Below are 27,056 nucleotides of genomic sequence, written 5' to 3'. Positions count from 1 at the left end.
CAAAATGATAAATAGGACTGATAAGAACATTAGTCTGAGGAAAACACTAAATCTTTTTAGAAATATGTTATAATGTATCACGAAAATTGTAAAATCTACAAATAATTATGGAAATTAAAATAAAATATTTTTGCTTGTTGCGCGTTCAACCTATAATATTGTCAGCTAAGTTAAAGCCATATTATTTAGATTTTGTTGTATAGGATGACGATAATATACACTACAAACTTGTTTAATCCAACTGCTTTCTTACTTTTCTCAGTACTGCCTCTGTCAGTGTGTAAAATAGGGGTTTGAAGACAGATTGGGATATTTTTGTAGTGTAGAATCTTATTGCTGATATTGATATTGCCTTGTGTTCTCTCTCTTTCCTCCCTCCATAGTGATGGATAATGCCCATACTAAGACGGTGGAGGAGGTTTTGGGCTTCTTCAGTGTAAATGAGTCTACAGGTCTGAGCTGTGAGCAGCTGAAGAAGAACAGGGAGAAATGGGGACCCAACGGTACAAATGGAAATCATTTTCTTTCTTACACTCATTAAAGTTCTTTAAAACAAATCAACTTTAAATTTGTAGTCTCATAAGAGTAAGTGTGCAGTGGATTTCATCCATCTTTAAAATTACACTCTGTGTTTTTGATAATGGACTTACTACAATTATTACTACTATCAAAAATACTAAAAACAACAACCATCATTATAATAAACAACATATTCATAAAAGATCATATTTGACTATATTCCGGTTAAAGGCTTAACACATACTACCATTGTATTGTTGAAATGTTCAGTAAACGTGTACATGGATACACATTTACAGGACAGTGCTGTCAAACTCCATAATATCCGTTATGTATATATATATATATATTCTGTTTTCAGAAAAAGGTGTACTGTATATCTGCAACATGTTCAAGTATTAGCAAGCGCTATATTAATCTAGTCTGCTGCAAAAGAATCAAATGCACATTGTAATTTATTAAAAAAAGTAACTGTGGTGGTGATGTTGTAATTCCTTTTCTTTTTCTCCATCCCCTCTTCTTTCTAACTGCCTTTTAACTCTGTCTTTACTCGCAGAATTGCCAGCTGAAGAAGGTAATCTATCTATCTGTCTGTCTGTCTGTCTGTCTGTCTGTCTGTCTGTCTGTCTGTCTGTCTGTTTTATTGTATCCTTTTCTGTTCCTCTTCTTACTTTGCCTTTCGTTCATCGTCATTATCTCATCTAAATCAAAGTGTCTTTGTTTCTTTTGCTCATTGTGTTCCTTGGTGTCTGCATGCAGGGAAGTCACTTTGGGAACTGGTCCTGGAACAGTTTGAGGATCTGTTGGTCAGAATCTTGCTGCTGGCTGCGTGCATCTCCTTTGTAAGGAAACACAACCGTGCACAACCACAAGCAAACACATACACACTCACATCTACCAGTACCGGTCATTTTTTTAAATATATTTGATTATGTGTATTTGTGTGAACTAATACATTAGTTTAACTCTGCTCTACGCTCACACATATTAAATAACACAAAGCCACATTCAACACAAATCTTCACCTTTCTCTCCGTCTTGTCTTGTCTTTTAGACCCTGGCTTGGTTTGAAGAAGGAGAGGGGACAATCACAGCTTTTGTTGAACCCTTCGTCATCCTCCTCATTCTCATCGCCAATGCTATTGTGGGAGTATGGCAGGTAAACAGTGTGTGTGAGCAGGTTTTGTGGATTGACAATCATATTATCATATAAAGGCAATTTCTTAGACCATTTCATACTATTAAAGAATATTTAAAAAGGTGTTATGAATTGTTTAAAAATTCTGCTGCAATAATCCTCTAATTTCCCAAATATGTGTTTTATGATTGACAAATATGAACTAATACAAAATAGCCATTGCCAGACCTATCTCATCCACGCTGCGGAGTGAGGTCTGGCACCTCCACACATGCATTCCAAGGAAGGAAAAAAGACACTGGGTTGTTTGCATTTTTCTTTAAACCAGAGACGGTTTCTCTGCAAAATGGTCTTGGAAAAAGGGAACTTATTTTGGTGGAACATTTACACCCTGTAAAAGGAAATGCCACGTACAATATTAAAATGAAATTAACTGTTCACACTATACAGTAACGTGAGCTATATAATTAGCTGAATACATGGTTCGACATTATTTGCCAGTCTTACCAGTGTATCACTGTGTGTATTTTGTCCGTAGCATTTGCCCACCAATCTGACTCATCCATTGCGCTGTTTTACACAACCACCAGATTGTTTTACAATCAGGCTCATACGAAAGCTGTCGGTTTGTAGTTTAACTGTTTATCTTAGTTGTCATAAAGCTTAAAATTCAGATCACTCCGCCATTTCCCTCATTTCAAAATACAGACAAAAAGTCAGCTAGGAAGCCTGATTGACGTGAGAGGTCAAATGCTAGTCTGACCAATCAGAAGCTATGCTGCAGGATGTGATGATTGATGTAGACTGGGACTTGTACAGCTCTTTGTACAGCAAGCTGGTGGACGATTCTGTGCCTACAGTCATTATCAAGAGCTTCCCAAGTTATAAACTGTGGGTGGATAAAACCATCTGTGACTCACTGAAGAGGCACACCGCTGCATACAACTCAGGACTGGCTTCTGCAAACAGGGAGAGAGTGTCTGGGGAGCAGGGAAGGATGCTAAGAGGTGATACTTGGACAATGTGGACTCCTAATTAAAGCAGACGGACGCCAGAGACTTATGGACAAGAACTAAGGACAATAACGGATGACAAAGGAGAGAAAAGGACGATTATAAGTCTGAGACTATGACGGCAATGCCGGCCCTAGCCATTTTGGTGGCCTAGGTGCCCTCTGCTGACTAACTCCACCCTCACTGTATCAGAGAGGGCTGGCCAGTCAGCAGGATCTATAGGGGCTGCAAAGACGGATTCAAGATGAGTTGCACATGTTCATAACTGATGTAAATTTGGGATGGAAACTTATTAATTGTTAGAATTACACTATGTCAACAGTCTGGCTGCAGCTGTAACATACAATTACAGAACTCACCTGCTTCAGACAACATAGCAATGTTTCAGAGACCACAAACAATTGTTGAAACTTACATGCTTCTGAGAAAGATGTAGATGTGAGATCAGAAGCCCCTCTCCACAGGCTGCTAGGGGCTTCTGCAAGTCTTTCCTGAGTGCATTTGGACAGATATAGAGTAGATCTATTCATCTATTACTTACAAGCAAAATAATGTAGCTGCAGCAGACAGCAGAGGACACAGGGCAAACAACTGATGCAGCCTGCACACTACTACTCACACCAGTGCCATGTTCAACATAAATAACTTGCTAAGACAAGTAACGTTAAGATAAGCATAGTCTATAAGGAGGACGTTTCATTTCCGGGATTGGGATTTCCAGGTGGGAAGGTGGAGTCCAAAGGGTTAAATGAATCCGCACAAACCATTATGTTTCTTTATCCTCTTTATCCTGTCATCTTTTTGTGACTAGCCTCGCATACACCGCTTATCTATTCTGGGATACGTGCCTTATGGGGTTTCAAAACTGTACTGTAAAAAAACAACTGTTCACCTAGTTTGGGTTTTAACAAAGACCAAGTCATGGCAACTACAGGTTTTTAAAGTCTGTCGGATGTTCTTCTGTTTCTTTGGTTTAACTTCTGTGTTTGTTATCTTCTCTGCTTTGTGGTGTGAAGTTTGGATTCTAACTTTTAAACTGGTCTATGTATGTGGGTTTTTTGTTCTGTTAATTAACTCTACCATTCTCCACTTTTAAATCTCTGCTGAAAGTGTCCATATCTCAAACAGAGAACTGCACTTGCTTAGCAAGACCTCACATTCTATAACACGTCCAAAGGCAAGGGCCTTTGTATTCACATGAGGGCAACCATGTTAGAATAAAATTTTCCATCAACAGTTGTAGCTTCCACATCAACAATTGAAAGAAACATCTCTATGTTGCTGTGTCCTCTAGGAGCGTAATGCAGAGAATGCAATTGAGGCTCTGAAGGAGTACGAGCCAGAGATGGGCAAGGTGTACCGACAGGACAAGAAGAGCGTTCAGAGAGTCAGAGCCCGAGACATCGTTCCTGGAGACATTGTGGAAGTCGCTGGTAGGTAGACAAACTACACAATAAGTTGTGACAAATTCTTTTCACCCAATTCATTTAACATCTCTTGAGTGTGAAATACTCACCCATTGAAGGTTATAATGTAACTTGCAAAAGTTGGTTTCCTCCTTCAAGGAGTAAAGCAGATTTACACTCACCTAAAGTATTATTAGGAACACCTGTTCAATTTCTCATTAATGCAATTATCTAATCAACCAATCGCACGGCAGTTGCTTCAATGCATTTAGGGGTGTGGTCCTGGTTAAGACAATCTCCTGAACTCCAAACTGAATGTCAGAATGGGAAAAAAAAAGGGGATTTAAGCAATTTGGAGCGTGGCATGGTTGTTGGTGCCAGACGGGCCGGTCTGAGTATTTCACAATCTGCTCAGTTACTGGGATTTTCACGCACAACCATTTCTAGGGTTTACAAAGAATGGTGTGAAAAGGGAAAAACATCCAGTATGCGGTAGTCCTGTGGGCAAAAATGCCTTGTTGATGCTAGAGGTCAGAGGAGAATGGGCCGACTGATTCAAGCTGATAGAAGAGCAACTTTGACTGGAATAACCACTCGTTACAACTGAGGTATGCAGCAAAGCATTTGTGAAGCCACAATACGCACAACCTTGAGGCGGATGGGCTACAACAGCAGAAGACCCCACCGGGTACCACTCATCTCCACTACAAATAGAAAAAAGAGGCTACAATTTGCAAGAGCTCACCAAAATTGGACAGTTGAAGACTGGAAATATGTTGCCTGGTCTGATGAGTCTGGATTTCTGTTGAGACATTCAGATGGTAGAGTCAGAATTTGGCGTAAACAGAATGAGAACATGGATCCATCATGCCTTGTTACCACTGTGCAGGCTGGTGGTGGTGGTGTAATGGTGTGGGGATGTTTTCTTGGCACACTTTAGGCCCCTTAGTGCCAATTGGGCATGGTTTAAATGCCCCGGCCTACCTGAGCATTGTTTCTGACCATGTCCATCCCTTTATGGCCCCCCCAGTCACCAGATCTCAACCCAATAGAGCATCGTTGGGATGTGGTGGAACAGGAGCTTCGTGCCCTGGATGTGCATCCCACAAATCTCCATCAACTGCAAGATGCTATCCTATCAATATGGGCCAACATTTCTAAAGAATGCTTTCAGCACCTTGTTGAATCAATGCCATGTAGAATTAAGGCAGTTCTGAAGGTGAAAGGGGGTCAAACGCAGTATTAGTATGGTGTTCCTGATAATCATATAGGTGAGTGTACGTCTCTGGGATTCCAATGGTGACATTTTAAAGTGGAAAAGCAAAGAGTCATAAAAACATCTACAACCAGCCCTGCAGCATAATCCATCATCCATGTATCGGTCAAATTGTATTCATTTGTATTTTGATAGGGAAAATATCAGCGTTCAGAATTCCACACACAAACCATTACATTGCGCAAAAATAATAAGCACTACTAGTCAAGCTGACAATCCAGACATATGCAATTTAGACAGCATCTGTATGGATTAAAGCATACAACCTATCAGTGGATGACCACTCTATCCATTTACTCACTAGCATATTGTTAACCTTTAAAGCTTTGAAACTTGTAAGAATCATAGTCAGAAAAGAATTTATTGCCAATTTAGTAACATTTACAAGGAATTTGCCTTGGTGGATAGTGCAAACATAAACATTAAAAGGAAATAAACAATACCTGCAAAAGAAATAACAAATAAAATAAAAAAATAAATAAACATGTACAATATGTTCATATAAGTTCAGAATATATAGATTGTAGTGCTGTCAAACAATTAAAATATTTAATTGCATTAATGTCGTAGTTATCTCGCAATTAATCACAATTGATCAAACATTTCTATCTATTCTAAATGTCTATTGATTTCTTTTTGTCCCATTATTTTTTCTCATTTTAATGCTCTTATGAACATGGAAAAGTGTATTGGCTCGCTTTGTGATATTTTTTTTTTTAAATTGAAAACAACATTGGCATTTAGGCTACTGCAGTGTTTATTTCACACGTAACATTCTCACTTGGAGCAAATCTCTCACTCAATGTAACACTGTCCATCAATAAAAGGGTGAAAAAAAAAAGACTACACGGGGGCGGAGAATTTGCATCATCTTGGCCATCAAGTGGTATTTCAGACTGGACGTGCTGCGATGATAGCTCAGTTCGACAAAACACACAGATCACTTTGGTCTCATAAATGGAACCATTTGGAGCAAACTTTTTGTTGCCGGTTGCGCACATTTCTTTGGCAGTTCTGCACGCTGTAGTGGCTTCCCCAGCGGTCTGAGCCTGACTCCCTGCTCTCCTCGCCCCGGCCGCATCGCTACCTTAACGTGTGACAACTAGACAAAAAAAAGAGACATGCTGAATCCGTAGATGAGCCACAGCCAAGCCGAGTTGCGCTTCATTGAACCACGCTTACAAAATGTTAAGATTTCTCCACTCTCAAAAAGCTGCCTGTTGTGGCTGGAATTAAGATTGATGAGATCTGCAGCTTTAAATCTATTTTATATTACGGAAAACATGGTTCAATATGTTGCTGTTGAGCTACCACATCTGGCTAATTTAGAGCCTTTCCAATTCCAGCCTGCTTTCAACATCCATTTGCGAATGTTTTTTAAAATAATTGCTGTCAGATTTGCAGGATCTGCAGGTCTTGAAAAATCTTTAAAAAAACATTGAATTTAATTTCCTTTGAAAAAAAGGTCTTAGAAGGTTTTTAAATACAACAAAATATTTTGCTTGCTGTAGGGAGTAATGTTAGTCATAAAATGTTTTGGGATCCGCTAGCGGGCCGGGAGATGTTACACACTTGTAAATGAAAAGTAGGGATTGTGTTGCACAAGGTTATACTTAAATGAATTCATATTTTTGCATTGGTCAATCTATTTCATGCTGCGTCTCTGGGTCAAGGTTACATTAATAAAATAAATTATATAATTAGAAATTATTGTTATATTCTGCTGGGAAGTACTGAATAAAAAGTTATATAAGAATTAATCATTCTTGGCCATATAGTCTATTTTGGTTTTCTATCATTCTTTTATAATGTGGATGATTTTAATGCAAAATTAATAAATTGCATTAAAATGTCTTTAAAAGTCTTAAATGTAACATACATCCTGCAGAAACCTGTCATTAGTATCTAAGAAAAATAAGACGCTCTGTATGCAAAAATGGGAGCCATCAATAATGGAAAATTTAAACCCAAACAAGTTTTTATATACACACTAGCACGTTTCAAAAACAGGTTTACAAAGTGCTTCACCGACATAAAAGACCTTTGTATTCAAATACAATGCATTTACACTGCAATGTTGTTTAGACATGGTTGAAATAACACTGTGACATCTTTGTTTAATCATTCTTGATCGCTGCCCTCTCCTCTGGCTGTTATGGAAACCCAGTGACGCACACAAGACCTTCATAGAAAACATTTGATTGGAGTGCATCTCAAAGCAGCAAACTCCGAATGTTTTGTTCTATGGATTCCAGAAAGCTGAAATAAATGACAAGAATTAGAGGTTCTGACGCAATCATTTATATATTATATACATTTTATATTTGTAATAGTATTGTAATGATAAATAAGACATGTTTTTTCATCCACTTAAAGTGCAAAGCCCAACCCAAGTGTCTTTGCTATTTTAAGATCGTCCAGCACCCATGTTGTTTAAATAGCAAATGCTAGGCATGGGCATGCTAGTCTTACAGGGAGGTGTGTTAGAGGAGGTGGAAAATCTTACCTGGTTAGCAGCATTGCTCTCAACATCTCTATTCAATTCAATTTCAATTGTATTTATATAGCATCAAATCACAACAGTTATCTCATTGCGCTTTCTATAAAAGAGAAGGTCTAGACCGTACTCTGTGATGTTATTTACAGAAACTCAACAATTCCCACCAAGAGCAAGCACTAGGCAACAGACGTAAGGAAAACCTTCCTTAAAGAGGCAGAAACCTCAAGCAGAACCATGGCGCAGGGTCATCTGCCTCGACCGTTTGGGATGCTCAGAAACAAAGCGTTTCTGGTGTTTTCCAAACGTCTGTCAGTGCTTATCCCTTGGTTAAAGACGGACTTTGGACTGATCTTAAAGGTCCTCTTGCTTTTTGAACATTTAACAGCTGAAACGATGAATGTGAAAAATGATTAGTATTACACATTTTATTAAGATAAAATCAGTATGAACGTTGTCAGCTGTAGTAACACACCACACAAACACACAAACACCACACACACACACACACACACACACACACACACACACACACACCACACACACACACACACACACACACACACACACACACACACACTTTTATCTTGACCTAGTAAGAAAACTGTTGAATCCTCCAGATACCAACTGCTATTTCAGGCTGCTCAGGGAGAGGAGACAGGGTTACGTCAGGGAAAGTGTGTGTGTGTTGTGTGTGTGTGTGTGTGTGTGTGTGTGTGTGTGTGTGTGTGTGTGTGTGTGTGTGTGTGTGTGTGTGTGTGTGTGTGTGTGTGTGTGTGTGTGTGTGTGTGTGTGTGTGTGTGTGTGTGTGTGTGTGTGTGTGTGTGTGTGTGTGTGTGTGTGTGTGTGTCGTCTCTGATCCAGTGTCCTTTGTCTGTGGTAAAAGTATTCAACTTCCAGAGCAAGGGAACTCAGTGACACTAATCAGAGATGAAGGCTGTGTTTACTGTTATATAAATGTATTATATTATCTTTCCAACATTTGTGGCCAAACATAATATAGTGACCAATATGACATTTTTTTAAATGTAGCCAGTATTTGTGTAAGTAATTTGTGATGATTTTAAGTACCTGTAGCCATCATTATTACAAAAAGGCAAATTGATGTGGCCACTGTTTGGTCCAACAATGTATCCCTGTCCCCCTAAAGGTCACTCTGCAGACCAGGAGATTTAAACAGTATAACCTTTCTACCTGAGGTGGGAATCTCCAGATGCCCCATGATACGATACTATCACGAGACTTATGTCAAAATACGATATTATTGTCATTTATTACCTTTTATCCAACTTTAAATCATGTCCCCAAAGGAAAATCGTCATGCCAAAAAGCAAATGACGAAATGAATCATACACAAACACATGGTAGATAAGGCTCTTGGGCTCTTCAGCACATGGTTTTGTTGCCGGTTGCGCACATTTCTTTGGCAGTTCTGCACGCTGTAGTGGCTTCCCCAGCGGGCTGAGCCTGACTCCCTGCTCTCCTCGCCCCGGCCACATCGCTAGCTAAACGTGTGACGACTAGACAAAAAAAAAGAGACATGCTGAATCCGTAGATGAGCCACAGCCAAGCCGAGTTGCGCTTCTTTAGAGCGCGCTTACTAAATTTCAAGATTTCTCCACTCTGTAAATCAATTCAATTCATAGTATCAAATCATGACAAAAGTTATTTTGAGACACTTTACAGATAGAGTAGGGCTAGACCACACTCTATGATTTACAAAGCCCCAACAATTTTAGTAATTCCCCCAAGAGCAAGCAACTAGTGTGACTGTGGCGCGGAAAAACTCCTTTTAGGAAGACACCTCAGACAGACCCAGGCTCTTGGTAGGCGGTGTCTGACGGTGCCGGTTGGGGGGGTGATGCACAGTGGCAGTAATATTTACAATAAAGATAATGGAACAGTGACTATAAATGGTAGTCATAGTAGTTCATACAACTGCAACCAAGTTGTTGTTGCCATACTAATCAGAGGAAATATGCTGGGCGAAAGAAAACATAAGGACTCTGGGGAGTATACTCCCCAGAAATAAATTAAAAAAAAAAAGCCTTTTAAAAGGCCGTTAAATGGTGAGTCCATTATTCCATTGGTTATTTCAGGTTTTTGTATCGTTTTGTAGCTTCCCAGTAGTGTTCCTTTTGTATTTTAATCCAAACATTTACATTTTTGCCAGTTAGTATGTTTTAGCTTCAAAATAATGTTTTTCCAATCCCTTCTAGGAACCTTTTCCCATGTGACCTGACAAAGGTTTCTGTATGATGACATTGCTTCAGTACAGTAACCGTACTTTAAAGTACAGTACAATAATGGTGGTCAGCACGGCCACAGTTTAGAGAAAGGAAGCTAGGTAATACACTACTGTGCACTGCTGTGGACACCACTTTAGAGCGGATCAAAAGTCACAGAATAACACAGTGAATCTATCTAACAGATCAAGGTAGCAATAGCAACTTCAATTCAATTCAATTCATTTTATTTATAGTATCAATTCATAACAAGAATTATCTCAAGACACTTTACAGATAGACCACACTCCGGAATTTCAAGGACCCAACAGTTCTAGTTTCCTCCAGAGCAAGCAACAGTGCGACAGTGGCGAGGAAAAACTTCCTTTTAGGCAGAAACCTCGTCAGACCCAGGCTCTTGGTAGGCGGTGTCTGACGGGCCGGTTGGGTTAGAATGAAGAGTGCAATAACCAAAATAGAAAAATTATAGTTTGTAGCATTCTTTGTGGTATTCTGGCATAGCAGGACGCTGTGCAGCATTACAAGGCACAGCAGACGTAGCAGGACGTAGCAGGACGTAGCAGGACGTAGCAGACGAGCAGGACGTAGCAGGGCACCACAGTGTAGCAGTTGAACATGGCATCACAGAACGTGTAGCGGAACCATGCAATAGCTGCTACCCTGATTTCGGAGCCTCTCTGATCCAAGGGAACATGCTGGGGAAAAAAGAACATAAGGACTCCGGGGATGACTCCCCAGAGCTAGGTTAGTAACAAGCATTTCTGGGACATGGATGCACATAATGAAAAGATGGAGAGATAGAGGAGAGAGGACTCATTGTATCAAAATAAGTCCCCAGCTGTCTAAAACTATTACAACAAAACCAAGAGAGACGAGGTAAAGAGAGCTCCAGCCCGGCCGGGCCAGAACTCTCCCCACCGGATCGGGCTGTATGCCAAGTCTCCCTTTGGTTCTATTATATTCTTGATTATATGATAGATAATCTGAAAACTATGTGACTAGCTACTACTCCCTAACATATTCGATTCTATGCCCTAACTATGTATCAAAATAAGTCCCCAGCTGTCTAAAACTATTACAACAAACCAAGAGAGACGATGGTAAAGAGAGCTCCAGCCCGGCCGGGCCAGACCCCCCCACCGGGATCGGGCTGTACCCAAAAGTCCCCCTTTTATTTAAATTTTATATGATAGAAATCTAAAAACAATGTGCAACTACACTCCCAAACAATATCGATTCTATCCCTAACTTAATTTTATAAAAAAGGAAAGTTTAAAGCCTACTTTTAAAGTGGAAGGGTGTTGCCTCCCGGGACCCAAAAACGGGAAACCTGGTCCACGGGAGAGCTTGTACTAAACCTTGGCTCCTTTCTTTTTTTTAGGCCCTGGAAACCCCCAAGAAACCCTGCTTTCCCCTGGGAGCGTTTTCTCCCGGGGGTTGTAAGGTCTAAAAAGCTTTTTAAGAAAAGGGGGGGCCCTGACCATGAAGAGCTTTAGGTGAGAAAAGGTTTTTAAATTCTATTCAAAATTTTTTCAGGAACCAATGAGAGAAGCAAAACAGGAGAAACGGATCTCTTTTTCCGGGTTTCCGTCAGAAAAACGTGCCCCCGCTTGTCAGCTGAAAGCTTTATGATTTTTCGAGCAGCCGATAACAAAAATTTGGGCAGTAACCCAACCTAGAATAAAAGCATGGACTTTTTTTTCTGATCATTTTTAGACAGGTTTTCCCTGTTTTTGCAATATTACGTAGGTAAAAAAAGGCATCCTTAATTTTTGCTTTAAAGGGGAATTAAGGAATGCCCTGATAAAAGATGACCCCAAGATTTTTTCATGTGTGCTGGGGGCCCGGGGGTTCCCCAAGTCTAATTTTTGGAAGTGCGCAAAAAGGGCGGGGCCGGAGCAAAACTTCTTTTTTATGGGAGTTTAACTTGAAAATTGGGTCACCCATTTTTTAATACCTAAGGGCACGTTTAAAGGGTTACTAACGTTGTTCATGGCTTGATTGAAGTTAATTGGATCACTGCAAAAACAATGAAATTTTTATGGGGGTTTTCCCAAATAATCTGCCAAAAGGAACTATATAATGCCCGGTTTGGACCGAGCACAGATCCTTTTGGGACTCCATGACAACGTTGGCGGCAAAGGGTTCATCGTTCATTAAAAACGAGATCGATCTATAAATACTTAAACCCCTTTGAGCATCCCTTTAAAGCAAAAAATTTCCAAACTCTGTAAAAGATATAATGGTCAAAGGTATAAAGCGCCTAAAACTAAAAACCAATACAGAGATACCCCTTTTTTCGAAACAATTAGGGGCTTTGTAATTTTTACAATCTGTCCTGTGCTATGAGAATCTAATCCTGACTGAAAAAATCAATAACTGTTTTCTATGCGAAAGCACACACTGTTTTGGGCTGCTTTCTCAAAAACTTAGAGAGAAAAGGAGGTTGGGGTATATCATTTTCTAAAAAATTGGATCAAGGTTTTGGCTTTTTTTAGAAAAAAAAAAAAGGTTTAATTAACCACTTTAAGTGCTGTGGGACATAGCCGTTAAAAAGAAAATTTTATTTTATTTATAGTGAAGGTTTTACTAAAGGGAAAACTTCTTTAAGTAGCCCTTTGGGATGGGGTCTAAAAGGGGGGGTTTTATGCTTAAAGGAAGAAATAATGAATTTAAAATTTATAAGATCAAGGGCAAAACAGTCAAACATGTATCTGGTTTTACAGCTTTTCTAAAAGGTTTCCCGGTTTAGAATAAACGTGCCCTTAAAGGGAGTCTTGGTGAATTTTGCTTCAATAGTTATAATTTTATCATTTTAAAAACCTCAAAAGTCGTTAATAAAGTTGGGGGTACTTGGGTCATAGAGCTGTGACCTTCTGTTACCTGGTACATACTGAAAAAAACCTGGGGTTGTTCCATTTTTCCTCTATCAATGAGAGTAGTACTGCCTGGCATCGGAGGCTTCCCAATTTTAAAAAAAATCTTGCCGGTTAAAAAGAATTTTTTCCCTTTTTGGGGGGGCCAAAACTTCTCAATTTCCCATTTTCTTTTAATTTTTTTCGAGTTTTTAGGTTTACCATGGGGCTAACCTCTTTGTTATTTTCTTCTTTTTTAGAGGGCAACAAGTCTGAGTCTTGTACGAGCCGCGCCTATCAAAAAAAGACGATTGGAGGGCTAATAGAAAGTCCTCCTTACTTTGGGCCTTTGGATGAATAAATGTAACGAAGATCCTTAAATTTATCAGCACATCAGATGACATTTGTAAATGTTTTGCCTAAAAGGGGGTAGTTTCCCCGATTAAACCAAAATTAAAACATGGCAGATAGGAAGGATTCTGTGGGAAAAACTATTTAAAATTTTAATTTTTAACCCCAATACCAAACAAAATCGGGGGTGGTTAAAACGGTGAGTCGGTTTATGACCACTTTGAGAGAAGCCAATAGAATCTAATAGAGAGATAAACGCAGTGCTAAGGCTATCATTCTCATCGTCCACATGAATATTAAAATCCCCTACAATAATAACTTTGTCCGTTTTTAGCACTAAGTTCGATAGAAACTCTGCAATTCGGATAAAAATTCAGAGTATGGACCAGGTGCTCGGTACACTATAACAAATAGAACTGGTTGCATTGATTTCCAACTTGGGTGTGAAAGACTAAGAACAAGACTTTCAAATGAGTTATAATTTAGTATAGGTTTAGAGCTATTAGTAGACTGAATCAAAGATAGCTGCAACTCCACCTCCTCGGCCTGGCCTCGAGGAATGTGAGTATTAATATGACTGGGGGGGGTGGACTCATTTAGACTAACATATTCTCCATTACTCAGCCAGGTTTCAGTAAGACAAAATAAATCAATATTAGATATGTATATACTTCGGTGTTAAGGTACAATTACTGTTTTAGTCAAAGGAGTCTGGTGGAATAGAACAATCATTACTGCGGTAGACAGAGGAAAACATATTTTAGCTACCTAAAAAATGCAGCCAGACAAACCCTGTCTGACGGGAAAGTGAAACCATTATATTCCTTTCTTTAAAGCCACCAGACTCTTTTACAAAAACTGTAATTTCACCTTGCAGAACACGGGAGTTGCTGAGCTAACATTGCGGCTGCCTAACTTGGCATTCACGTAATGTTTGATTGCTTAGCTTCTGTGATGTTGTTTCCAAACTTAACACAGCTAGCATTGATTCAGCCAGTGCTAGCGTTAATATTATTCATAGCCTTATTGATTAGCATACTGTGGAAAAGATTGCATATGTATTCGGCATCTAACAAAAAGCACTGTTTTTTTTGGTAAGAAAAACATGGCTAAGTGTGATGGAAGGTTGGGATGCCTTTTGAAGATTTTTAAATTTTAACCAGCTTGGTGTGGAACTAAGATTTCATCCTCCTGTCCTGCCTGGAAAATGGACTCAAAAAAGTATACATATGTTTCCAGGGCATCTACTTCCACCTGTAACTTTAAATAAATATAAAAATCTAATCAAATGATTGAATTTAATAAATGTCTGTAATTAAATTTAAGACATCAATAGGCTTAGTTTATGCTTTTCAACCAATGCTTTTACATGAAATAGAATACAATTGACAAACATCTCCTCGTACTACTTTGATAGATCTCATAGTAAGTGTTAACCTTTCCTTACTAGTCAATGATGAAAGAAAGCAAAAGGCTAATATATCAGTGTAGCCTTTCTTTCTTCATTTCGCTCTCTGCCCTGTCTGGGTTTCTCTGACTCACTCACATATGTAAACACTTGTAAACAATTTAGGAAAGGCTGTGCTCCTCCAAGACAAAGAATGCTAAACTCCCATGTGTAGCAATATATCCTTATTTGCATAAAGCAGGCATGTTTCTTCTTTTACGTACGCATATGTACTCATGAATTAACCGAACTTTTCTTTTCCTGTGATTTGACTTGCTGAATAACGTGAATACAAGATAAGATGTTCCACCACATAAAAAGTGAAATGCTAGATCAATTAATAAATTACTATAGCAATGTAGCGTGTCAGCCAAGTTCACAACCTGCAGCTTTGACGGGAGGGAGAAAAAAGAAGTGCTGTTCTTAGTGTCTGACGTCCAGGATATTTTAAGTAGTTTTGATCTTAAATCTCAACTGTTTGCTTGTCACCTTAGAGGGAGTACTTTTAACCTTTGCTGATATGTCTAATCATGATCTTCAAATTGTTACCTTGCTTGTTCTTTAATAATGTTAAGGTAGGAGAGGGGGAAGGGAAGCCTGGCAGTGTTATGATACGTACACTATGTTTAAGTGATAGAAAAGTATTAGATAAGAGTTGAAAACACCACATTTGTCCTAATCTAAACTAAATACAAAGGTAAAAGTGAAATTAAGATCTGTTTTTCTGTCTCTGTCTCCAACACCCTACAGTTGGTGATAAGGTCCCAGCTGACATCAGGCTTACGTCCATCCGTTCCACCACTCTGAGAGTGGACCAGTCCATTCTGACGGGGGAGTCCGTGTCGGTGCTCAAACACACAGACCCTGTACCAGATCCCCGAGCTGTCAACCAGGACAAGAAGAACATGCTATTCTCTGTGAGTCTCAACAGACATATTTGTCTTTTCCTAATTCACATACACTTTATTTTATTTATTTTATTGTATTTATTTATTACATGTACATGTAATGATAAATAATCATAAAACAAACTCTTATTATACAAATTCTTACCAACAACATAAATAAATATTACATGTCCGAAAAGGAGTAGGATGAAGTTTTTATTATCTGGTCCTACTCCTCCAAATAATTAAGATGTATACAACTCAAAAACTATCCTGTCGCTATTATGTAAACCAAACCTGAACCGACTTAAAACTGCTACTTGGCTTTTGTTACTAAAAGTAACAAGAAATCACATCCTCCGACCTTAAATGCCAAATCAGGCTCTTAGATAATCTCAGTTAAATTTGCTGGATGTCCCTCTAACCCTCTATAAATCTTAACCCCAAATCGTTGGAACCCTCTTCCCTTATCATTGCGATCCTTATACTCCTGTGAAGTTTTTATGAAAGGGCCAACCACATTTCAGACAGGCTTTTGGTTAGTGTCAATCATATATAACGTAAAAAAGGAACACATGTTCATCCCACAAATCTACTCTGAATCATACTCTGAATCGTGAAGTTAGAAAAGTTTTTCTATTTTTATTTTTGTTATTGTTTTTTTGTGGCATTTTTAGGCCTTTATTACATAGCTTTAGACATTAAAGGGGAGACAGAGGGAAAATGACAGGCAGCAAGGGCTGCAGGTTAGAATCTAACCCGCAGCTGCTGTGTCAAGGACTAAATGAATATGGGCACACCCTCTACCAGGTGTGCAAACAAGGTGCCCAAACACAAGGTTTTCTTAAATGAAACTTTCCTCTTAAATTATGACCCCCTCACCTTTTTTAGGTTTTTATATGAGACTGTAGCTTCCCAGTAGTGTTTCTTGTGTAATCAAATACAAACAAGTGTGTTGTATTATATCTCTGTCAGACCTCAAAGACTGCTGAGTCACTCTGTGGTCTGCATTCAAAGAACTGCCAGTGATTTTTTTATTAAGCAACATCACTCTGACAGGCTACAAATCTGCAGGTTGTCTTTGTTGGCATGGTTGTCTGAGTGCTGCTGGACTGAGTGGGACTGATGTGGATATATATACTATACGTACATATACTCAGCATCTCTTCAACTGTGCCATGCTGGAAAACTACAGAACTACAGTATGTCTCAATATCTGTTATGATGAAGATAAGTTTGACAGTAAAGTTCATTACCTCTGCCAGGGTACCAACATAGCAGCAGGCCGTGCCATTGGGATTGTTGTGGCTACAGGAGTGCAGACAGAGATTGGGAAAATCCGAGATGAGATGGCCTCCACTGACCCTGAGAGGACCCCACTTCAACAGAAACTAGACCAGTTTGGAGAACAGCTGTCTAAGGCAAGATTGTGGTGTGTGTGTGTGTGTGTGTGTGTGTGTGTGTGTGTGTGTGTGTGTGTGTGTGTGTGTTGTGTGTGTGTGTGTGTGTGGGTGGTGTGTGTGGGTGTGGGTGTGGTGTGGGTGGGTGTGGGTGGGTGGTGTGTGTAGGGGTGTGTGGAGTGTCGGGTTGGGTGGGTGGCTGTGTGGGTGTTCATTGTTTTTGATACTTTACAATCTATAACATCAATATATCTGTGATACTACCTCCCACTTGTTTTAACCTGCAGGTTATCAGTGTGATCTGTGTGGCAGTGTGGGCCATCAATGTGGGACACTTTAATGACCCGGTCCATGGAGGCAGTTGGCTGCGAGGAGCTGTTTACTATTTCAAGATCGCTGTTGCACTGGCTGTAGCTGCCATACCAGAAGGTCAAACATCTTCTCTATCTATCAATGCAGAAAAATCACTTCTTACAGATGTTTATTTCCCATATTTTTATAATTGGAGGGATATGTTTTGTCAGTGAAGGAACCAAAATATAAGTGTGTAATTTTTAAGACACTAAGCGTGCAAAATTTGCGCAGGGAAACACAATAACTTGCTTTCACTCAATATAAATGTCAAAAGCTGGATGTCAACATTTTCTTTAGCTGAACTCTAACAAAACAGAGATCTTTGTGATAGGGTCCAAACGCATAGCAATACAAATTCTGCCCTTGGCTGGTCCCCTATTGGACAACATCAAGCCGATTGCAAGAAATCTTAAGTTTTGAGCGGCACACCACAAAACTGGTGCAGTCATGCTTTATCATCTTAGAAATATATTTCAAAAATAGGATCCATCTTAACCTTAAAAGAGACATAGACCATTTGACATGCCGTCATCTCATTACTCCTGGATTATTGCAACAGCCATGAACCAAAAATGTATGAATCAAGTCCATTCTGTGCAGAACGCAGCTGCTAGGCTTTTAACTGGAACCAATTCAATTTATTTTAATTATAGTATCAATTCATAACAAGAGTTACTTTACAGATAGAGTACGTCTAGAACACGTTCTATAATTTACAAGGACAGTGGTGAGGAAAAACTCCCTTTTAGGAAGAAACCTCAGTAGTTTGTAGTAGTTTATGGCATAGCAGAGCGTAGCAGGATGTAACAGGGCATCGCAGGACGTGTAGCAGGACAAGGCAACATCTGCAACAATGATTTTGGAGCCACCTTAATCCAGGGAGGCATGCTGGGAATAACTCCCCAGAGCTAGGTTAGTAACAAGCATTTCTGGGACATGGATGCACACAAATGGAAAGAGAGGAGAGAGAAGCTCAGTGTGTCAAAGGAAGTCCCCCGGCAGTCTAAAACTATTACAGCATAATTAAGAAAGACAGGTTAAGGAGAGGAGCCTGGTCAGCCTAGAACTATCCCCTGCCGGATCGGGCTTTACTGGCCTGCCTCCTTCTAGTTTGATTATATGGTAAATTAATCTGATGAGAGGCAGGTGGGTCGGGCTAGACGGACGCCACGACTCTTCACTCCATAATTATAAGCTTTATCAAAGAGGAGAGTTTTAAGTTTACTCTTAAATGTGGTGACTGTGTCCGCGTCCCGAACCCAGCTGATTCCACAGGAGAGGAGCCTAATAGCTGAACGCTATGGCTCCCATTCTACTTTTAGAGACTCTAGGGACCACAAGTAACTGCATTCTGGGAGTGCTGTGCTATAATGGGACAACAAGGTACTATGAGCTCTTCAATATATGGTGGTGCTTGACCATTTAAGCTTTGTAGGTCAGGAGAAGGATTTTGAAGATCCCATGACATGGTGCTCAAATTAGTGCTGAATTCCAGCCACTAGAGCCAGTCCCACAATGAGCTTTCCTTAGTATGTGCCATTTCTGTGTCTGTAGCTATTGAGGAGGAGAGAAGGGGGGTGCAAGGTGGAGGGTGGGGGTGCGGCCTTGACCAGCTGCCACTTTGCTCATTTGAAAGCCATGATGTCTCTCTCTTTCTCATTGGTGGGCCAAATTCTCTGGGCGGGCAAAGCAGAGAAAGGGGAGGTAACCTTTCCCCTCATGACCTCATAAGGAGAAGATTCCAGATTGGCCCATCTGAGCATTCATTTTCTCAAATAGCAGAGCAGGATACCCAGGGCTCGGTTTACACATCTCGCCATAATCCTGGATTTTACAGGAAGCCAATGCAGAGAAGCTAATACAGGAGAAATATGATTTCTTTTCTTAGGTCTTGTCAGAAAACGTGCTGCAGCATTTTGGATCAGCTGGAGAGTCTTAAGGGACATATTTGAGCATCCTGATGATAAGGAATTACAGTAGTCCAGCCTGGAAGAAACAAATGCATGGACTAGTTTTTCAGCATTGTTTTGAAACAGGATGTTCCTAATTTTGGCAATGTTTCAAAAGTGAAAAAAAGCTGGAAACCAAGAGAATTGATCACATTATTCCTGTTTTAGTCTATTTACACTGGCCTCCAGTATGTTTTAGAATGGATTTTAGGATTTTACTGAGCACTTTTAAGGCTCTTAATGGCCTCACACCCTTTGTATCTCTGACCTCCTGGTACCATACGTACTTTTAGATCCTCAGGGAGAGGACTTTTGTCTGTTCCACTGAAATCTAAAAAAGGACAGAGCATAAGGGCCCCATGGCTCTGGAACGATGTGCCCAAAGATATCAGGTCAGCTGGGTCAGTGGTCAGTGGAGAACTTTTTCCTGATTTTATTTGAGCTTGAGCGTCCTTTTATTTCTTTTAAAAATATGTTTTACTATTGTTACTTGCAGTACACTGTACAGGTTTTTATACACTTACAAGTCTTTATTTGTTGTTTTTAAACTGATGTTTTATTAGTAGTCAGTTTTATTTAGTTTTTTTGTGAAGACCTTTGTAACATGGATTTTGAAAAGTTTTCTAAAAATAAAGAATATTATTATTATTATTAAAAAATAAAGTGTGAGCCCTTGAGCAAGGCACATGAAACCAAACAGCTTGTGTGGAGAATCTGAAGTTGAAAAAAAAAAATCTGCTTCCTTCTACTAAAAAGCTTTCTCATCAGCATTGTCTGCCTGTTGTGCTTTCTCCCAGGCCTACCAGCAGTCATCACCACCTGCCTGGCACTAGGAACCAGGAGGATGGCCAGGAAGAACGCCATTGTCCGCAGCCTGCCATCAGTGGAGACGCTGGGTTGCACCTCTGTTATCTGCTCTGACAAGACAGGAACTCTGACCACCAACCAGATGTCAGTCTGCAGGGTAAGACATAACATCAGACTGAAACATCCACCACTGCTATGTGGGTCAGTCGGACAAATTTAGCTCTTATACTGTATGATTCATATGATACAGTGTTATTGATGATGTCTAAGTCATCATGGCATTGAAGAGTAATACATCCACAAGCAGGCCACATCATCAATAACAGACTGGAAAATCTATAGTTTGCTAATTGAAATCAACAACTAATGGCTTGTTATACTAAAATGAAATTAACAAAGGGTTAAGTTTACTAACATTCTATCAAGAAATAGATCCAATTTAAACGATCATGTTAAAGCCAGTGTTTCAGTTATGACAGAGTGCCAGCAGTTGCAAAAAAAACTCCCGCACATTTGCAAAGATTTAATATTTGGCAACGTTTCAGTACCAGACCTTCGTCATGCAAATGGTAGTACATTACATTACATGTCAGTTTAGCTGACGCTTTTATCCAAAGCAACTTACAATTGCTATATATGTCAGAGGTCGCACGCCTTTGGAGCAACTAGGGGTTAGGTGTCTTGCTCAGGGACACATTGGTTGATGTATCGCAGTTGGAATCGAACCGTGGTCTCCCACACCAAAGGCATGTGTCAGCCATCTTTTGTAGGAGGGGAATGTGGGTCTGCACCAACCTAAGTTAGACAGTGTGCGTCAGTTTCTTCTATTCTAGCATTTGTTCGGCACATTAAGGTACAGGACTTTGCCAGATACATTTATTAATGTCCATGTTAATCGCCAGGAAGGTGCCCTAAATATTGTGTTCTCCTGTATCTGAGACTGATGAGGTGGAATGGCCTGTTGGAATGTGGAACTAACCTCAAATGTGATCTTCTAATTTTATAGAACTAATCAACTACTGCAATGTCTGTCCACGTGTGTGTGCATGGGTGTTTAGATGTTTGTAGCAGACAGTGTGTCAGGGGAGAGCTGCAGCCTGAGTGACTTCACAGTGACTGGATCTACTTACGCCCCTGAAGGGGAAGTGTGAGTGTCTTTAACCCTTAAACCTTAACCCCCGACAGTTTTTGGATTATGGATGGATATGGATTATGAGAGCCCACAATTTATTCTTCCTTTTGCTTACAATTTGTATACATTTCCTCCCTTTTCCCCTCTTTATTTCTTCTTTTTTTGTATTTATTATTATTGTTTCCTGTGTCATTGCCTGTCCTTCTGTCTTTATAGTTATAAGAATGGCTTGGTGGTGAAGTCCAGTCAGTATGAAGGGCTGGTGGAGATGGCCTCCATCTGTGCCTTGTGCAATGACTCATCACTGGACTATAATGAGGTACAGTAAGACATGACTGCAGCAACCGCTCAGACCATCACAGATCACCATATATGGTGCTGGAACATTTACCACTGGAATCTGATTCCACCCAAACCGTCAACCGCATACATACTTTAACGTGTGTGTGCGTGTGTGTGCGTGTGCGTGTGTGTGCGTGTGTGTGCGTGTTCTCCAGGCAAAAGGTGTGTATGAGAAGGTTGGGGAGGCAACGGAGACTGCCCTTTGCTGTCTGGTGGAGAAAATGAACGTGTTCGACACTGACCTGAGAGGATTGAGCCCCGTTGAGAGAGCTACAGCGTGCTGCTCTGTAAGTGTGGGATCCATTATGCTGCAACCTTTTCCATGCTATCTTTTCTTTATTATGTCTTGCTGTCTAAATGTAAATGTGCTGTATTTATATAGCGCTTTTCTAGTCTTAACGACTACTTAAAGCGCTTTTACATCATACAGGATACATTCACCATTCACACACATTCATACACTGTGGCCGAGGCTGCCGTACAAGGTGCTCATCAGATAAATATTCACACACATTCACACTCCGATGCGCAGCACCGGGGGCAACTCGAGGTTCAGTGTCTTGCCCAAGGACACTTTGACATGGGACTGCAGGGCCAGGGATTGAGCCGCCAACCTTCCGATTGGCAGGCAACCGCTCTACCACTGAGCCACAGCCGCCCCTCTAAGACACCACTAGGGCGCGTTCAGACCAAAGAAAGCAACCCAAGGTTGTTACGTTGGTGGAGTGTCACTTTAATGGATTTGTGTCATGTCCGGGTGTGTTCTTCAATCCCCCAATGTAGCACAAATAGACTTTAAGTAATTAAAATATATTTATAGAGCGCTTATCACAAGTTAAAATACACATAAAATATACAAGATGATACATTAAAAACACAATGCACAATTGAAATTTCAAAATAATCATAAAAAAACAAAGTGCCGATTGGTTATCCAAAAGCCTGTTTAAAAAGGGTGGTCTTAAACTTATTTTTAAAAGAGTTCACAAACACGGCAGACCGTAACGGATCACCACAGGTCTGTTGCGTTTTCAGATTTTGAGAAAGGAGATGCTTGGTCCAATAAAGATTTAACAAAAAGATTAAATAACAAAATGGCTTTTCTTTTGTCTCTAAAGTCATTTAACAATCCCTGCAGAAATTATGACTATACTTTGATTGTGCATAACAGGGTTGAAGTTATAAATGGATTTTATTCCACAAAGAGATGAGGCGAACCAAAGATTGGGAAAAATGGCTTAGGGTGCATGGAACAGTGAGTAGATTTAACCTATTAGACTTTAGTGAGCCAGCTGACAAATATGGTTGCAGTAGCTCAGCCACATATGCAGCAGCCTGGCGGTGCAAAGATGTGTATGTGAACGTGAGAATTTTTATAAATTTGACAGGAAGCCAGTGAAGAGACTCCACCACAGCGCTCTAGAGGAAGGTCCGGTTAGTCCACACAGCATTCCGGGATGGGAGAAAAATGTGCTCTCGTTTATTGGCATTTCTATAAACCATTCACAATCGTCATGGGCGGTGCTAAGCACCGGGAGGAAACTTGTTTTGGTGGAACATGTGTACGTTCAAAAGTAGTTTTAATCGTACAACAGAAAACACAGATTGGACAGATAGTCTAGCTAGCTGTCTGGATTAACCCTGCAGAGATCTGAGGAGCAGTTTAACGTAGTCCTCATAAAATCAACCAGAGTTTAAAATTCCAACAAAATGGAAAGTAACGGACATCCGGCTGAAAAGAGTGAAATCTTTCTTGTGGCAGCAATAGAGGCAGTGATGTTTCCTATTTACTAGAGGGGACTCTCACACTGAAAAAGACTGACAAGTCCAATCCATTATTGGCCACACCGAAAATGGTAAAAAAAAAAAAATGACGATCAGTGTTTCCCAAAGCCCAAGATGACATCCTCAAATGTCTTGTTTTGTCAACAACTCAAATATATTCACATTACTGTCACTGAGGAGTAAAGCAAATAGAAAATATTCATCCTGGAATCAGAGAAGTTTTTTTTTTCATACTAAATTACTCAAACGGATTAGCCGATTATCAAAATAGTTAAAGCTATAGTGTGTAGTTTCTGTCTCCCCTATGAGGAATTCTAAGTAATGACAACTAAACTATCTGCACATCCACATGATACAAGCCTTCCGTGATTACGCACTACCCCCACCCCTCCTCCACGCAGTTGCCAGTAGCCATGGAGGACACGGAGGATTAAAAAAACATGATGGACTCTTCAGAAGAGGTCATCTTCACTTGAGTTTCTGCATGCGAAAGTTGCCTGACAACACCAGTTTCTGAACATGGTCATACTGAGAAATACAGAGAAAGTTTTGTGGCGCTTTGTGAAGTCTTAATTAGCTTTGTATCATTTTGGCAATGGTTTGAAAATAACAGACGTTCTGTCTATCATTTGTCTAATAAATCGGGAAGCCTCTACATGGGAGTGTGTATGTACAGTATGTGCGTCTGTCTTTTGAAATATCTCAATCAATCTACTTCCTACTTGGTTTCCTGGGTACCCTATGAACTTGGGGTTTGGATTTTGCAGCATTTGGAGTAATTTGGACAGCATTGGATATTAGATAGAAAAAAAAAACAGCAGGCGCAGCACGCAGCAGGCTGTTGACACGCTCTGCAGCAGCGTGGGGGTTTTAACCAGCTTTGACATGATTACATTATTGCTGGATATACCAAGCAAACTTTTCTTCAGTTTCCTGGAGCACAAGCGCATAGCTGACATGAACATTGTATACACCATAACGCTGGCTCTTCCGTGTCTACCCTTCACAATAAATGGCCAGCCTAAATTCACATAGCACATTAGAGCACTTAGAGGAAACTCAATAAAATGTAATTTTGCCGACACTAAATATCAAACAAAAGCCAGACACTATATTGTGCAAAGTTGCTGTGAGCTGTAAATGCAAGACTATCTGGGCAAGACTCACCCTGGGTCCGTTAATTAAGTGTGCTGCTAAGAACATTACTGTCTGCAAAATAGACCCGCAATTAAATTTATACTTCAACGTTAACTATCAAGCCACTAACCCCGCTTAGAAATTAAGACCCGTGCTGAAGTGTGGTGCAATATTGTTGGCAAGCAAGACCACTAAAATGTAGTAAAAACACTCTGTTTTGCATCTATTTGCGTTGCCATCCACCTTTTCTTCTGCCCCCCCCTCTGTCTGTCTGTCTCTGTGCACACACACCCTCTAAAACTCTGGAGCCGGCTGAATGTGAGATTACGCCACATTGTTATTGTGATATTTTGTGATTACATTCTGAATCTGCAACGTTCTGTCAGGTAAATACAGTAGTACAATGTCTTCCTCTGATGTAGAAGTACAGTGTAAGTCAGTAGTAGGCTATACAGTGGAGTTGCATATTAAGTGGTTTAGGTTTCTTCTGCAAGTAATTTTGAGGTAAAATTTGGTTCTGGAGAATGCTGCAAGCAGCAATACCACAGGACGATCAATCGGCCAGTTCCAAACTGGCATATTTTAAACGGGCACTGTACTAATTAATATAAAAAGCGGCGCTCTGAATCTTTAATGATAAAATAATTTATTCGTTGATAACTAATTGATTAATCTTTGCTATTATGTACTAAAAATGAACTGTGCTTACTGAAGTTTTTACTGTGTATTTTCAGGTGATTAAGCAGCTGATGAGGAAGGAGCTGACCTTGGAGTTTTCCAGAGACAGAAAGTCCATGTCTGTCTTCTGTTCATCCAGTAAACTCACCAGGTCTGCCTCTGGAGCCAAGATGTTTGTCAAGGTGTGTTTCACTCTACTCACTATAATACATTGGGTCATTCCTCTTCCTTCCGGTGTCTAATCATTTCCCCCTTCTCTCCTTAGGGAGCTCCAGAGAGCGTGTTGGAGCGTTGTAATTATATCCGGGTCAGCGGTTCTTCTCGTGTGCCTTTGAGCCCAGCCGTCCGAGAGAAGCTCCTGTCCACTGTGCGGGAATGGGGATCGGGCCGAGACATGCTGCGTTGCCTCGCCATGGCAACCAGGGACACGCCCCCTGACATCCATGGCCTCAACCTAGAGAACTCCGCTAAGTTTGCTGACTATGAGGTGATGATAATAACAGCGATAGAATGTTCTTCAAAACTGTATCCATATCATTTTTCAAGTATGAAATTAAGATATAGAATACTTGTATTGTCAAAGCTTGCTCTGTCTGTTAATGGGAATTGGAACCTCTCCTCTTTTTCCCTCCCCAGTCAGACCTGACCTTTGTGGGCTGTGTGGGTATGTTGGACCCCCCCAGAAAAGAAGTGCTTAGCGCAGTCCGAATGTGTCGGCAGGCTGGCATAAGAGTTATTATGATCACAGGTAACACACACAACCACGCACACGTCTAAATGCATGCTATATGAGTGCTTTAATACACATATGCTTAACCACACAGATACTGTACAGTTTAATCTCAGAAATATACCAGATAATTACAACGATACAGACGTTGAGATTTGCATAATGTTATTGATTGAAATTGCAATTATTTTGTAGTTTGTATTTACACTGCAGGCTTGTGTTATGTGACATTATGGTATGATGTGTAGAAGTTTAATCTTGAGATTCCAACTACTGTTTATAATCTACCGAGACAACTGCTACTGTCTGAAAACAATGTGATCAGCTAGATTGTTTATGCAGATAAAGACTCACCACTCTGTTGGTCTTTTTTAGGGGAAAACTAGTCTTGCTTAACCAGACCTATCTCCACAGCACTCTCCACAAAAAAAAAATCTGGGATGTTTGCATTTCTTTAAACTAATCACATTTATCTTGGCCGGCGCTAAGTTCTTTCAAAATAGTCTTGGGAAGGAACTTGTTTTGGTGAAACATTTACACCCCGCAAAACAAAAAGCCACACACATTATCTGAAGTTAGCTGTTCACACAATGCTGTAACTTGAGCTTTCTAAATTAGCTGGATACATGGTTAAACGTTAAGTGGATTGCAATGTGTACATTGTCCACAGTAAATCCATCCAATTAGTCCCAGAACATTGACAGGCTGCTTCTTCATCTATTGTTGGCAATGAATGTTTCTGGTGAGCGGTAGACAACAGAAAACATCCCAGCAGCAGTTTTTTCATCTGTGTATTTATCCTGCCCTAGCAAGAACCAAGATAAGATAGATAGATAGTAAATGCTGTAAAAGTATTCCTTGTAAATCATTACGATTATTCCCCGAAAGAACCAAAAAGGCCTGCCTTGTTGCACGATCCAAATTATCTTCAAAACTCAAAGGTTGTTGGTGTTGTTTCCTGTACCAAATGGATTTTGAGAACGGCAACATACAGAGAGCAGAGTTAAGGGCGAAGCCTGAAGTCAGGCTTTATCCTTGCAATGTACTTCGGGTATTCAGCAAAGCATTCGTGAAGCCACAACACGCACAACCTTGGGGCGGATGGGC

The 27,056-nt window shown here is 40.2% G+C and overlaps 1 protein-coding gene across 1 annotated transcript in view; it reads left to right on the top strand.

Moving 5' to 3' along the window:
- Positions 1-27,056, top strand: part of si:dkey-28b4.8 (sarcoplasmic/endoplasmic reticulum calcium ATPase 2) — a 39,105-nt gene that overhangs the window by 1,428 nt on the left and 10,621 nt on the right. The window contains exons 2-16 of the mRNA XM_032524432.1: positions 384-503; positions 1,076-1,093; positions 1,279-1,361; positions 1,574-1,678; positions 3,965-4,103; positions 15,499-15,665; positions 16,901-17,056; positions 17,323-17,464; positions 20,136-20,302; positions 21,204-21,292; positions 21,494-21,596; positions 21,775-21,906; positions 25,276-25,401; positions 25,485-25,706; positions 25,856-25,967. Coding sequence (XP_032380323.1) covers positions 386-503; positions 1,076-1,093; positions 1,279-1,361; positions 1,574-1,678; positions 3,965-4,103; positions 15,499-15,665; positions 16,901-17,056; positions 17,323-17,464; positions 20,136-20,302; positions 21,204-21,292; positions 21,494-21,596; positions 21,775-21,906; positions 25,276-25,401; positions 25,485-25,706; positions 25,856-25,967 — 1,879 coding nt within the window. The 5' untranslated portion in view covers positions 384-385. The remainder of the gene's footprint in view (positions 1-383; positions 504-1,075; positions 1,094-1,278; positions 1,362-1,573; positions 1,679-3,964; positions 4,104-15,498; positions 15,666-16,900; positions 17,057-17,322; positions 17,465-20,135; positions 20,303-21,203; positions 21,293-21,493; positions 21,597-21,774; positions 21,907-25,275; positions 25,402-25,484; positions 25,707-25,855; positions 25,968-27,056) is intronic.

This window comes from Etheostoma spectabile, chromosome 2 (genome assembly GCF_008692095.1).
Source record: "Etheostoma spectabile isolate EspeVRDwgs_2016 chromosome 2, UIUC_Espe_1.0, whole genome shotgun sequence".
NCBI lineage: Eukaryota > Metazoa > Chordata > Actinopteri > Perciformes > Percidae > Etheostoma > Etheostoma spectabile.
This window is presented reverse-complemented; position numbering and strand designations above follow the sequence as displayed.